The sequence below is a fragment of the Hylobates moloch genome, unplaced genomic scaffold (genome assembly GCF_009828535.3).
Source record: "Hylobates moloch isolate HMO894 unplaced genomic scaffold, HMol_V3 SCAFFOLD_18, whole genome shotgun sequence".
NCBI lineage: Eukaryota > Metazoa > Chordata > Mammalia > Primates > Hylobatidae > Hylobates > Hylobates moloch.
In genome coordinates, this window is record NW_026652293.1 from 33213712 (window position 1) to 33227986 (window position 14275).

General features: G+C 39.3%; 1 protein-coding gene across 5 annotated transcripts in view; it reads left to right on the forward strand.

The window, feature by feature from the left end:
• Positions 1 to 14275, forward strand: part of SCP2 (sterol carrier protein 2) — a 132274-nt gene that overhangs the window by 43497 nt on the left and 74502 nt on the right. For all 5 annotated transcript variants that reach the window (XM_058430899.1, XM_032137115.2, XM_032137117.2 and 2 more), the window contains one exon: positions 13407 to 13470. In XM_058430899.1, the coding sequence (XP_058286882.1) occupies positions 13407 to 13470 (64 nt within the window). The remainder of the gene's footprint in view (positions 1 to 13406; positions 13471 to 14275) is intronic.

Consider the following 14275-nt stretch of genomic DNA (forward strand, 5'->3'; position numbering starts at 1 on the left):
TGAGAAATGACAGTTATTTATTAAGGAACTGTGGAGGATGCCAGGATATAAATCGAAGTAATAGTTCTTGTAGAACTTAGTCATAGAGAAAGTATTTATATATAGACTATGGTATGGGAAGTACCTAGAGTACTCTATAGCAGGAAGTTGAAATAGGAAAAATAACACAAATCTTGTCTCCTTTAATCATGGACTATAAATTATTTTTTTCCAAGCTGAGGGTTTCACTCTGTTATGCAGGTTGGAGTGCAGTGGTGCGATCTCGGCTCACTGCAACTTCCACTTCCCAGGCTCAAGCGATCCTTCCACCCCAGCCTCTTGAGTAGCTGGGACTACAGATGTGCACCACTATGTTTGGCTAATTTTTTGTATTTTTGGTAGAGGTGGCTTTTTGCCGTGTTGCCCAGGCTGGTCTCAAACTCCTGAGCTCAGGTGATCCACCTGTCTCGGCCTCCCAAAGTGTTGGGATTACAGGTGTGAGCCACCATGACTGGCCATGGACTATAAATTGAGGATCTTAAAATGTCAACCAAGAAGAGGTGAAAGATCAAGCTATTCATACTCTACATTCAATATATCAGTAAGCCTTTTCTCTGTATTCTCAGTAATATCCATTTCTCACCATTTCTGCTACTTTTGCTGTAGTGGCATAATTTCGCACCTGAAATTTAGGAGTGTTCTAACTGGTTTCTTTAATTCTGCTTGTGCACCTCCAGAGTCAATTCTCTACTTTATAGCCAGAGCCATGCTTTTAAAATATGTCAGATCATTTCACTCCTGTGCTTAAAATTCTCCATTGTTTCTCATGACATTCAGATTGAAACCCAGATGTCTTCTTATGGCCTATGAGCTTCTACATGATGATGCCCTCCTCCCTCATTAGCTCTCTGACCTTATCTCCCACCATTTTTTTCTTTCACTAGTCTGCTCCAACCACACTATCCTTTCTTTCTGTTCTTCCCAAGCTTTTCTTCAGGTAGGGCCTTAGCCTCTACCCTAAGATCATCAGAGCCAGCTCCCTTGCTTCCATCAGGTCTTTGCTTAAAAGCCACCTTCTGCTTTCTTTCATCACTGTCCTTCCCAGAACTTCCTATTCACTATCTCCTGCTTTATCATCTTATATGGCACCTATAATAATCTGACATATATCTGACACGTACATATATGTCAGATTATTATAGTTGCCATATGACATGAGATGTATATATATATATTCTTGTTTATTGACTCTTCCAACCAGAATATAAGTTCAACAAAAGCATGGATTTTTATTTGTCTTATTTCCTGCACATTGATTGTTAATGTAGAATAGTACCTGGCTAAACCAAGGATAAAAAAAAAAAAAGAATAGTGCCTGGCACAAGTCAGTGTTGTGTAATTAGTTCATCTTTAAAATTTAGAAAGACCCTCCATGACTATTCAAATCAAAGTAGCCCCCTCCTGTTATTCTCTTTCTTAAATAGCTTCATATTGCTTCCTTCACAGCACTTAGCACTATTTATATTTGTATATTTATCATATGTGGTTTTACTTGTTTAATTTTCGTCTTCCTTATTAGTCTGTAAACTCCATGAAAGCAGGGGCCATGTCTGCTTTGTTTACCTTGATATACACAGCCAAGCATAGAGCTTGGCATGTTATTTAACCAGAAAGAAGTTTTTTTTTTTTTTTTCTCTTCTATAGTCTGCAGAATATTTAAATACTCAACAAACATTTATTGAATGAAGGAGTGAATTTCCATACGTATGTTATGTCATTCAGCTATCACAAGAATCCGTTATTGGAGGTGTTATTATCTCATTTTATACCAGAAGAATCTGATATTCAGACAAGTTTTTGACCAGGATCATAGGGTCAATAAGTAGCAGAGCCTGTGTTCCATTCTATTTCTGTCTCACTCAAAAGCCCTTGTGTAGCCCTTTCTCCCAGCAATAGTAGCTGCTCTTTGTTGCCTGCCTCACACATCTTAGATATTTAACATACCAAATATAACAACTATTTTAAGAGGTAAGTGTATGCCTATTTTTCATATGAGGAACCTGAAGCTTGAAGAATTTGAGTAACTTCTTCTAATAGGTGATAGGAGAGGGTTTCACACTCAAATCTGCCATGCTATAAAACCTCCATTCTTTTCATTGTTTCTCATATAGCTATATTTAATTTTAAATAATAAAAAGCTTTTACTGTATATTAACTTTTTGTTTTCTTATCATTCCTGTACATAGTTGAGGGACATTAAGTACTTTTTGTTAGCATTTATTATAGGTACAGAAACATGTTTTGCTTGGAATTTTCGTTTGTGCTTGGCTTTCCTTTTTTCTTTTTTTGACCTATTTTGTGAAGGGGAAGGAAAACTGAATATTGTAATAGCATTTTTGTTTAAAAATCATAAATATTTTAAATTACTTAATTAGATAATGAATGTGGCCAGATTATAATTTGAAATTAAATTTGTTTATGGTTGTCATTTTTTTTTGGTTTGTCAATTTTTTTTCTTTTCTCTTTTTTTTTGAGACAGAGTCTCGCTTTGGAGTGCAGTGGCATGATCTTGGCTCACTGCAAGCTCCGCCTGCCGAGTTCACGCCATTCTTCTGCCTCAGCCTCCCGAGTAGCTGCGACTATAGGCACCCGACCACCACACATGGCATTTTTTGTATTTTTAGTAGAGACGGGGTTTCACCATGTTAGCCGGGATGATCTCAATCTCCTGACCTCGTGATCTGCCCAACTCAGCCTCCCAAAGTGTTGGGATTACAGGCGTGAGCCACCGCGCCTGGCCCAGGTTTGTCAATTTTAAAAGATGATATGCTTCATTTTTAGAGGTATATTGTAATATACTTTAAAAATATTTTGTTTAGAAGTAATTTCAGACTGAACAAGAATGTTGCCAAAATAGTACAAGAATTCCTAATACTTTTCCTCTAGATTTTCTAAAAATTAACATTTTGCCATGCTTGTTGTTTTAATGAATTCTTTTTATCTATATTGCTATGTAATTTTAAAAAAATGTAAGGCTGGGTGCTGTGGCTCACGCCTGTAATCCCAGCACTTTGGGAGGCCAAGGTGGATGGATCATGAGGTCAGGAGTTCAAGACCAGCCTGGCCAACATGGTGAAACCCCGTCTCTACTAAAAATACAAAAAATTAGCCGAGCCTGGTGGTGTACACCTGTAGTCCCAGCTACTCGGGAGGCTGAGGCAGGAGAATCGCTTGAACCCGAGAGGTAGAGGTTGTGAGCCGAGATCGCGCCACTGCACTCTAGCCTGGGCAACAGAGTGAGACTCCATCTCAAAAAAAAAAAAAAAAAAAAAAAAAAAAAACAAACCAAACAAACAACAACAAAATTAATTTAAAAAAGTTTGAGAGTAAGTTGCAGTTCTTTCATAGTCACTACAGTGATAAAAATTGGGAAGTTAATAATGATATGATACGATTATATAATCTACAGACCTCATTCTAAATTTCACCAGTTATCTCACTAACATCTTTTTCTGGCCCAAGAGCCCTCAGTTTTCCTTTTTCAGTGTTTTCTTGCCTCCATTTATGCATAGGTTATGTGCATGGGTTTGTTTTTTTTTTCTCCATTTGAACTTTACATTCAATTTGTTGAGCTCCATAAAAAACCTTATTGGTATTTTTACTAGGATTGTATTAATCTTGTTAAATTAATTTAGGGAAAACTGATGTATTTATGAGGCTGAGTTGTCCTGTCAAAGAATAGGAATTATCTTTTTATTTATTCAGTTCTGTCTTTGTGTCTTTCAGGAGTGTTTTAGTTTTCTTCACATCTAAGTGTTTAATTTCTTGTTAAACTTATTCCTAAATACCTTCTTTAATTCCTTTAATCATCCTTGTTGCTGCTATTGCACATGGACTTTTCACTGGTATTATATCCTCTAAACTGGTCGTTACTTGTTTATACAAAGGCTACTGATTTTTTTTTTCCCCCCCCGACATGGAGTCTTGCTCCACTGCCCAGGATGGAGTGCAATGGCATGATCTTGGCTTACTGCAATCTCCATCTCCTGGATTCAAGCGATTCTTCTGCCTTAGCCTCCCAAGTAGCTGGGATTACAGGCACTCATCACCAAGCTTGGCTAATTTTTGTAGTTTTTTTTTTTTTTTTTTTTTTTTTTTATTTATTAGAGACATGGTTTTACCATGTTGGCCAGGCTGGTCTTGAACTCCTGACTTCAAGTGATCCACCTGCCTCAGCATCCCACAGTGCTGGGATTACAGGTGTGAGCCACATGCCCGGCTGGCTATTGAGTTTTATATATTAATCTTATGACTTGCTATCTCACTGAAGTTTTTAATTTTTGAGTTAGTTTTATTATTGATTTTACTTATAGGGGTTTCCACATATGCAGCTATATTATATCATCTACAAAAAGAGATGGTTTTACTACTCCTTTGCTCATTGTAATATTTGAACTGACTTATCTAATTGTATTTGCAAATACCATCAGTACAATGTTAAGTAGCAGTGGAAGACAGTAAGCATCCTTGTCCTGTTCCTGATCTTGGTGTTTTCTTTTAAGTAAGGTACTGAGTTAAGCACACAGATATAGCTATTATATGTTGAAAAAGTATCCGTCAGTGTCTATTTTCTTGAGTTTTTTTTTTTCCAGGAATGGGTATTGAATTTTGTAGCTTTTCCAGTATCTATGGAGATAATTGCATTATGTTCCCCACTTAGATCTATGGCTGGACTATTTTAGTAATGGATTCCTAACAGTAAATCAAGTTTGCATATCTGGAATAAATGCCAGTTGATCATGGTGTATTGCTGTTTTTAACATGGAATTAGGTTCTGTTGCTATTATTTTATTTAGTAATTTCAAATCATTATTTGTAAGTGATATATATATATATATTATTGTTATCAAGTTTGGGTGTTAATTTTATACTAAAGAAATAGGGGCTGGGTGTGGTGGCTTACGCCTGTAATCCCAGCACTTTGGGAGGCAGAGGCGGGCGCATCATGAGGTCAGACTTCGAGACCAGCCTGGCCAACATGGCAAAACCCCGTTTCCACTAAACATACAAAAAAAAAAAAAAAATTAGCCGGCATAGTGATGTGCACCTGTAATCCCAGCTATTTGGGAGGCTAAGGCAGGAGAATCACTTGAACCCAGGAGGTGCAGGTTGCAGTGAGCCGAGATCATGCCATTGTACTCCAGCCTGGGTGACAGGACAAGACTCCGTCTTAAAAAGAAATAGGAGCCACGCGCGATGGCTCATGCCTGTAATCCCAGCATTTTGGGAGGCTAAGGTGGACAGATTACCTGAGGTCAGGAGTTCGAGATCAGCGTGGTCAGCATGGTGAAACCCTGTCTCTACTAAGAATACAAAAAAATTAGTCAGGTGTGGTGGCAGGCGCCTGTAATCCCAGCTACTCAGGAGGCTGAGGCAGGAGAATGGCTTGAACCCGGGAGGTGGAGGTTGCAGTGAGCCGAGATTGTGCCACTGCACTCCAGCCTGGGCAACAGACTGGGACTCCTCAATTAAAAAAAAAAAAAAAAAGAAAAGAAAGAAATAGGAAGCTATTTTAATGCTCTGAAACAATTTATGGAACATTGAAACCAACTGCTTTGTAGGTTTGGTAGAATTCCTTGTGAGATCATTTTTTTTCTGCCTTGGTAGTTGCTTGGTAATCTATTTTTTTTTTTTTTTTGAGATGGAGTCTTGCTCTGTCGTCCAGGCTGGAGTGCAGTGGCGCAATCTCGGCTCACTGCAAGCTCCGCCTCCCGGGTTCACACCATTCTCCTGCCTCAGCCTCTCCAAGTAGCTGGGACTACAGGCGCCTGCCACCACGCCCGGCTAACTTTTTGTATTTTTAGTAGAGTCGGGGTTTCACTGTGGTCTCGACCTCCTGACCTCGTGATCTGCCCGCCTCGGCCTCCCAAAGTGCTGGGATTACAGGCGTGAGCCACTGCGCCCGGCCTATTTTTTTTTTTTTTATGTTTAAACATTCTATATACAATGGGGCCAATTTTGGTAGTCTGTAGTTCTCCAGGAAATTATCCACGTCATTTAGATTTTCAAATCAATTTGTATAGAAGTCTGAAAAGTAGTATTTTAACAATGTAAATTTTTATTTCTATTTCAATGATATTCTCCTCTTGTCATTTGTTTATTTTGAGATGGAGTCTTGCTTTGTTGCCCAGGCTGGAGTGCAGTGGTGCTATCTTGGCTCACTGCAACCTCCACTGTGGCTGTTGGTTGCTACGGGATTGAACAAAGGGGGACAAACACAGAAATGAAGAGAAAGACAAAAAGATCTGTTTTGAAAGAAGGGGTCAGGGAGCTCCTTGCTTCTAGTGAACAGCGCCCTGAGCTTTTACAGCCCTTCATATTTATTGGGTAGAAAGAGCAGGAAGGCAGAGGTAACTGTTGGTCTGCTGCTTGATTTATCACAGATACACACAATTGCTTTCTTTGTACAACAGGCTTCTGATGTTCCTATAGATAATCACAAGGAACACTGTGCTTGGGGTGTGACGGCCCTCAGCACCCCTTCTGGCAGCAGATGCAGTTGTCAGTTTTCCAACATCCTGCTTTCATCCAGTTTCCTGTTTGCTTATATGGCCTCCAGTGGTATACTGAGTCGGTCACGACCCTCATTCTTTCGGCCTGTAACACTCTGCCTCCCAGGTTCAAGCAATTCTCCTGCCTCAGCCTCCTGAGTAGCTGAGACTACAGGTGCGTGCCACCATGCCCGGCTAATTTTTTGTATTTTTAGTAGGCATGGCGTTTCTCCATGTTGGTCAGGCTGGTCTCTAACTCCCGACCTCATGTGATCAGCCCGCCTTGGCCTCCCAAAGTGCCAGATTACAGCTGTTAGCCACCACGCGGGCCTCTCTTGTCATTTATTCTTTGTGTGCATTTATGGTTTCTCCCTTTTCCCTTGATGAAATTAGCTGGTAGTTTGTCTCTTTTGTTAAATTTTTCAAAATAACAAGATTTTGATTAATTATGTCTATTCTTTTTATTCTTTACCCTCATTCATTTCTTCATCTTCCTGGTACTTTCTTTTGGTTTACTTTGTTCTTAGCTTTAGTTTTTTGACTTGGAGAATTTAATATTTTATTTCTTGTTGATATAACAGCTTTATTGAGGTATAATTCATATATCATATAATTTACTCTTTTAAAGTGTACAATTCAGTGATTTTTAATATATTCACAGAGTTGCATGACCATCACCATGATTAATTTCAGAACATTTCATTAACCAAAAATGAAACCCTGTACCCATTAGCAGTCCATTACCTCCTCTTCTAGTTCCTGGCAGCCACTCATCTACTTTGTTTTTCTTTGGATTTGCTTATTCTGGAGATTTTATATAAATGTATAGTTGGCCCTTGAACAATAGGGGGTTTAGTGGTACTGACCTGCACAGTCAGAAATTCGTGTATAACTTTTGATTCCCCCCGAATTTAACTAATAGCCTGCTCTTGACCAGAAGCCTTAGTGATAACATAAACAATTGATTTACACATATTTTGTATGTTACATATATTATACACTATACTCTTATAATAAAGTAAGCCAGACAAAAGAAAATGTTATTAAAATCATAAGGAAGAGAAAATATAGTTACTATTCATTAAGTGGAAGGTGATCATCTTAAAGATCTTCATCCTTGTTGCTCTTCTTCTTCATCATTTTCTTGTTGAGTAGGCTGAGGAGGAAGGGGAAGGTTGGTCTTGCTGTCCCAGGTGGCAGTGACAGAAGAGGTAGAAGAGGAGGCAGAAGAGGCAGGCATACTTGATGTAACTGTCATTGAAAAAAGTCCCCTTATAGTGGACCCGTGCAGCTTAAACCTGTGTTGTTCAAGAGTCAAATATAATTAATATGTGGCCTTTCTGGATACGGTGGTACACACCTGTAATCCCAGCACTTTGGGAGGCTGAGGCAGGTAGATCGCTTGAGCCCAGGAGTTCAAGACCAGCGTGGGCAACATGGTGAAACCTCATCTCTCCAAAAAACACAAAAGTTAGCTGGTGTGGTGGCACATGCCTATAGTCTCAGCTACTTGGGAGGCTGAAGTGGGAGGACTGCTTGAGCCTGGAAGGAGGAGGCCGCAGTGAGCCAAAGTCGCACCTCTGCATTCCAGCCTGGTTGACAGAGTGAGACCTTTTTTTTTTTTTTTTTTTTCCTAAAAAGGCCAGGCACGGTGGCTCACACCTGTAATCCCAGCACTCTGGGAGGCTGAGGTGGGGGGATCCCCTGAGGTCTGGAGTTTGAGACCAGCCTGGCCAACATGGTGACACCCCATCTCTACTAAAATACAAAAATTAGCTGGGCGTGGTCGCGTGTGCCTGTAATCCCAGCAACTGGGGAGGCTGAGGCAGGAGAACTGCTTGAGCCTGGGAGGTGGAGGTTGCAGTGAGCTGAGATTGCACCTCTGCACTCCAGCCCGGGCGACAGAGCTAGACTCCATCTCAAAACAAAACAAAGCAAAAAAACAGGAAAAAAAAGTGGCCTTTTGTGACTGGCTTCTTTAAGTTAGTATATTTTCACTGTTCATTCACGTCATAGCATATATTAGGACCTCATTCCTTTTTACTGCTTAATAATATTCCTTATGTCATTTATTCGTATTAATAAATGGTTAGTGGTATATATTTTCCTGATTACTGTGTTAAATGTATCACATTGATTCTGATATGTAGTATTTTCATTATCATTATTTTCTGACAAGTTCTATAATTTCCATTTCTATTTTCATTTTTTACCCAAGAATTATTTCATGGAAATATTTTTTAAATTTTCAGGTGGACTTTTAATTTTATTAGTAATTTCTAGTTTTATTGCCTGGTGATTTGAGTGTGTTGTTTGTAGGTTGAGGAGATTCTTAGTTCTATGGTGCCCTCTTCTGCACGTGTAGTAGAATGGGGTCTTGCAATACTACCCAGGCTGACTCTTTTTAGGTGCAATCATGGTGCACCACCGCCACAAACCCCTGGGTTCAGGCAATACTCCTGTCTCAGCGTCCTGAGTCACTGGAACTACAGGTATGCCTTGTCCTCTTTTGCTGCTTTTCTCCTTCGCCACTCAATTGCACCATACAAATGTCTTCTTACATACAAATGTCCTCTTTTGCTGCTTTTCTCCTTCACTGCTCAATTGCACCAAAAGGGACCTTGCCCTTTCATTTTGCTTTTTTTTTTTTTTTCCCTCTCAGAACCTATACCTTTAAGATTCCCATCTCAGATCTCCTGTGTTTTTCAGCCCGTTCCATATAGTCATGGTTTGATTTATAGGAATATTTTCTTGGTATTTTCACACTTGGGGAGGAGGTCTTTCTTTTCTTGGTAGTTTAGAGCAGTTGTTGGCCTGCCATTATCTCCCCTCTTCTCTGCACAGTTTCCTCAGCCTGCCCTTGTACCCTTAAAGGTTTGTGTAGAAACGTGAGCAGTTGTTGGCTGGGATTTGGTCTTATATATTTTTTCTTTTCTTTTTCTTTCTTTTTTTTTTTTTACTTATAGATAATTTGAAATTTGGCATTTTCTATTTTCTAGTTATGCTGAGAGTATGATTTGTGCTATTTTATTTTTTCTGGTTATTCTGTATTGGTGTTAGAGGCTATAGAGAGACACAGTTTGTTTTTTTTGTTTTTTTTTTTTTGAGACAGAGTCTCGCTCTGTCGCCCAGGCTGGAGTGCAGTGGCGCGATCTCGGCCCAGGGCAAGCTCCGCCTTCCGGGTTCACGCCATTTTCCTGCCTCAGCCTCCCGAGTAGCTGGGGCTACAGATGCCCGCCACCACGCCCGGCTAATTTTTCTGTATTTTTAGTAGAGATGGGGTTTCACCATGTTAGCCAGGATGGTCTCGATCAACTGACCTCATGATCCGCCCGCCTCGGCCTCCCCAAGTGCTGGGATTACAGGCGTGAGCCACCGCACCCGGCCGAGAGACACAGATTTACGTGGCCTCCATTTTTTCCTCAATTACCTGGAAATCCTGTTGCTGGTGTGTTTTTAAGTGTATATATTTTCTTAGGTTTTACATTGCTCAGAATAATTGGACAGTTTTCTAGTCTAAAATTTGAAATATAAATGTACACTATTTTAGTGGAAATGTCATTGCAGGGAACAAGGGCCTTGACCCTCTGAAGCTTCACTGAAAATCACTGACATGAGGCAGATTAACAGGAGAAAAGGGGCATACAAATTTATTTAACGTGTGTACACGGGAACATTCAGAATGAAGACTCAAAGAAATGGGAAATTGTCCATTTTTATGCTTAGGTTCAACAAAGTATGGAACAGCCGAATAGAAATGTGATTGGACAAAAAGCATATGATCTAATGCTAATAGACTGAGTGGGGAAACCCAGCCAGGCCTGTCCATCTAGGTTCTTCTTGGCCTCTCTGAGCATGCATTCCTTCCTTCTGGGCGTGGGGCAGGTCCCTTTCTGGAATGGGGGTCTTATGACCCACAGTCAAACAAGATAGGTCAGATAATTTCTTTATGGCCAGTTTTTACACAGAAAGGTGGAGGAAGTTAAAGTAATATTTCTAGGTTTTATGACTGGCTTTGGGGAAAAGGAGTTCTGGTTTCTATGACCTGCCTTGGGGAAGAGGGATTCTAGTTTCTATGGTTAGCCTCGGGAGAGAATGGGCCTGAGAGACAGGAGGGTAGGAGAAGGTCAGTGGAAAACTTTTGCTTCTGAGGCTATCATTTTGGGGTATTGTTTCTTTATTCTTCATTCAACAGATTTCTAAATGAATTGTAGAATTTTATATAATTTAAATTGTTATTTAAAATTGCTGTTTGTGAATGTTGTGAATGTGCACTAGAAATGAATATGTAAGAAAGCTTACAGTAGTTTAAATCATTTGTAGAACCAGCCGATTTTGTGGTTTCATAATTAAATTATAGGATATTAAAATAGTTTGACATAAAGGCATAGCCTTTGAATAGCCAAATATCTTAATTGGCAATTCAGAATCAGTAGTCAATAAGCCCTTCATCAGTGCCCAGGCTTAATAAATATGTAAGTGACTGGCAGAATATTTTTCAAGGGGATGCTGTCTTTTATTGATTAATCAGATCCCATGTTACGAAAAAAGGAAGAAAAGATACCAACATTATTGGACATCTCTTATGTCAGACACCATGCGAAGTACTCTACTGTTTTAGCCACCCTTCTTCCTACCAATCTAGGCATGGATTGCTTGCAAATCTAATAGAGACAATAAAGCATGTGTACTTCCTAAAACAAGGAATTTGTCACCAACTGAGGTCACCAATCCCAATTTTTAGGAGATTCCAATTGTTACAATTCCCTTTTTCATGTTGAACTCAAATCTCTCACCCTATGGTTTGCATCCATGGTCTTGTTTTTGTCTTCTGAGAATGACAGAAAAGCCTATTTTACCTTGTAGCCCTTCAAATATCTGAAGCCAGCCTGACCGTATATTTAATTTCTTCTCTTAACTACTCTCATTAGACTTGTTTCATAACCCATAACCAGTCTAATTGCTGTACTGTGATCCCATGTAAGCTATTCTGCTAGTCACATCACACTATGAAATCTCACTGAGCTTGAGGTTTCTCATAGTTGTTGCTCCTTTTTGCAGGTTGTTGTGGGAGTTCAAGAATAGAACTGAGCTTTTAATTTATATTCTGATCCATCCTATTGATAGACCTTGTTGAAATTCAACCTTATAGCAGTCCCTTCCAGCTTTAGGTTTGGTGAGAGAACCTCTAGTTTTCTTACTCACTTTGTAATAGAAATATTAACAAGACGAGAGCTGAGGTTAGAAGTTAGTGCTAGAAACTTTCCTCTAGGTCAATGCATTAATTAATGCCTGTTGTTTCACATGAGTGTAATATTGGGAAATGCTTCATACTTTAATCCTCTTCTAGATGGTCATAATGCACATAGTGCAATAGTAAAGGCTCCAAATGTCTTACAATAAAGACATCTGTTTAGCTTTGTTTAACCATAGTCTAAACTTACTTGACAGAAGAACCCTCTTTTTTTTTTATTTTGGTAACACCAGAAAGATAAAAATGAAAATAACCCCTCAAAATTCCACACTACAATATTTCCTTATCTCGTCCAAGATGTTTTGAGAAATTTTGTTAATTTTCTTGCTGCTATCCAGATGCTGTTTTCTTTGATATAACAGTCAATTCAGTCACGAAAAGATAACATATAATTTGACTTGTCTTATTCTTATTGAACCCATATTGGCCTCCTCCTGATCATTATTCTTTTTTTGAGATGGAGTCTCACCCTGTCACCTAGACTGGAGTGCAGTGGCGCAACCTCGGCTCACTGCAATCTCTGTCTCCCGGGTTCAAGTGATTCTCCTGCCTCAGCCTCCCAAGTAGCCGAGATGACAGGTGTATGCCACTATACCTAGCTAATTTTTGTGTTTTTACTACGCCTGGCTAATTTTTGTAGTTTTACTAGAGACAGAGTTTCACCATATTGGCTAGTCTGGTCTTGAACTCCTGGCCTCAAATGATCCACCCACCTCGGCTTCCCAAAATGCTGGGGTTATGGGCATGAGCCATCGCGCCTGGCCCTGATCGCTATTTTTATTGCTAGAAGATCACAAGTGTGGAATTTATCTTCTCTTTTTATTAGAATTGGGATAAGATTTGCTTAATTATATGTATGTCATTTTTGCTCTGAAGATCATCCTCCTTGATAAGAGAGAGATAAAACAGACATGGGAACTTTGTACTTTACTGTGCCATTAATATAACATTATCAGCTCTAATTGGTGGCTTTCTTTTTTCTTTGGCCTTTACAGCACCAAATGAGAATTCAAAGCATATTTTATTCTGTTTTGTCTTTTTAAAAGTAGTAAAAAAAATTTTTTTTGCGTGTTTTACTTAATTACTGTACTTTTTTTTATTTTCCTGACACGATTATTTAAATTTTCTGTTAAGGAATTTAAAAGGCATACATATTTCTTATCGGGATATAACTCTTCTAAAAACTTTTCTGTTTTATCATAAGGAAAGGGAGGAAGATGAAATATCTTATGCCCTGGAGGGTGTGAGTTGTGTAAAATTCTCTCAGTCTAGGGTACTGGGGTGTTTGACAGACTCCTAGAGGAATTGCAGTGTTCTCCTGCCTTAAAACCACTATGTTTCTTGTTTTTGAAACTGGGTTCTACTTATTTTAATTAGAATAGATCAGTTTGAACTGTTTTTATCTTATGTGCCTATTAGTAGATTCAGTTCATTAATTAGGCCCACATTTAATTATAAATAAAAATTTTTTGAGGGAACAGTGCTGAAGTCTTTAATACTGATGATATATATGAAAGGGAAAATATGGAAATATTTAGCAGAACACTGGGTACCATTGCAAGATTTGTTAATAAGCAGCGGAAAAACATTCACCCACTGGTAGATGTTTGCTTTCTTTACAGGAACAAAAATTGAACACTTTGCAAAAATTGGATGGAAAAATCATAAACATTCAGTTAATAACCCGTAAGTATTTCAGAGACATGAAATAATGAAAATCTGGGTTATCCTACTGTATAATATGCAACTTTATACTTGAAAAGCAAATGCCGAGATCTCAAATATATTAACTAGAATGTTTTTTTTTTTCTTACAAAAGGCTTATACGCAAGTAAACTTTTGACAACTTTTCAGTTCCAGTTTTTGGCCACTTTATATTTAGAATATCATTTAAGCTAATGACTCTTTTTTTTTTTGAGACAGAGTCTCGCTGTGTCACCCAGGCTGGAGTGCATTGGCGTGATCTTGGCTGACTGCAACCTCTACCTCCCTAGTAGCTGGGACTACAGGAGCCACCATGCCCGGCTAATTTTTTTTTCTTTTTTTTTTTTTTAGATGGCATCTCACTCTGTCGCCCAGGCTGGAATGCAGTGGTACAATCTCGGCTCACTGCAACCTCTGTGCCCTGGGTTCAAGTGATTCTCTGGCCTCAGCCTCCTGAGTAGCTGGGATTACAGGCACCTGCCACAGCACCTGGCTAATTTTTGTATTTTTAGTAGAGACAGGGTTTCACCATCTTGGCCAGGCTGGTCTTGCACTTTGACCTCGTGATCCACCTGCCTCTGCCTCCCAAAGTGCTGGGATTACAGGTGTGAGCCACTGCACCCAGACTGTATTTTTAGTTGAGACGAGGTTTTGCCATGTTGGCCAGGCTGGTCTTGAACTCCTGAACTCAGGTGATCTTCCTGCCTTGGCCTCCGAAAGTGCTGGGGTTACAGGTGTGAGCCACCACGGCTGGCTATTTTGTACATTTATTTAAAAGCTCCATTAA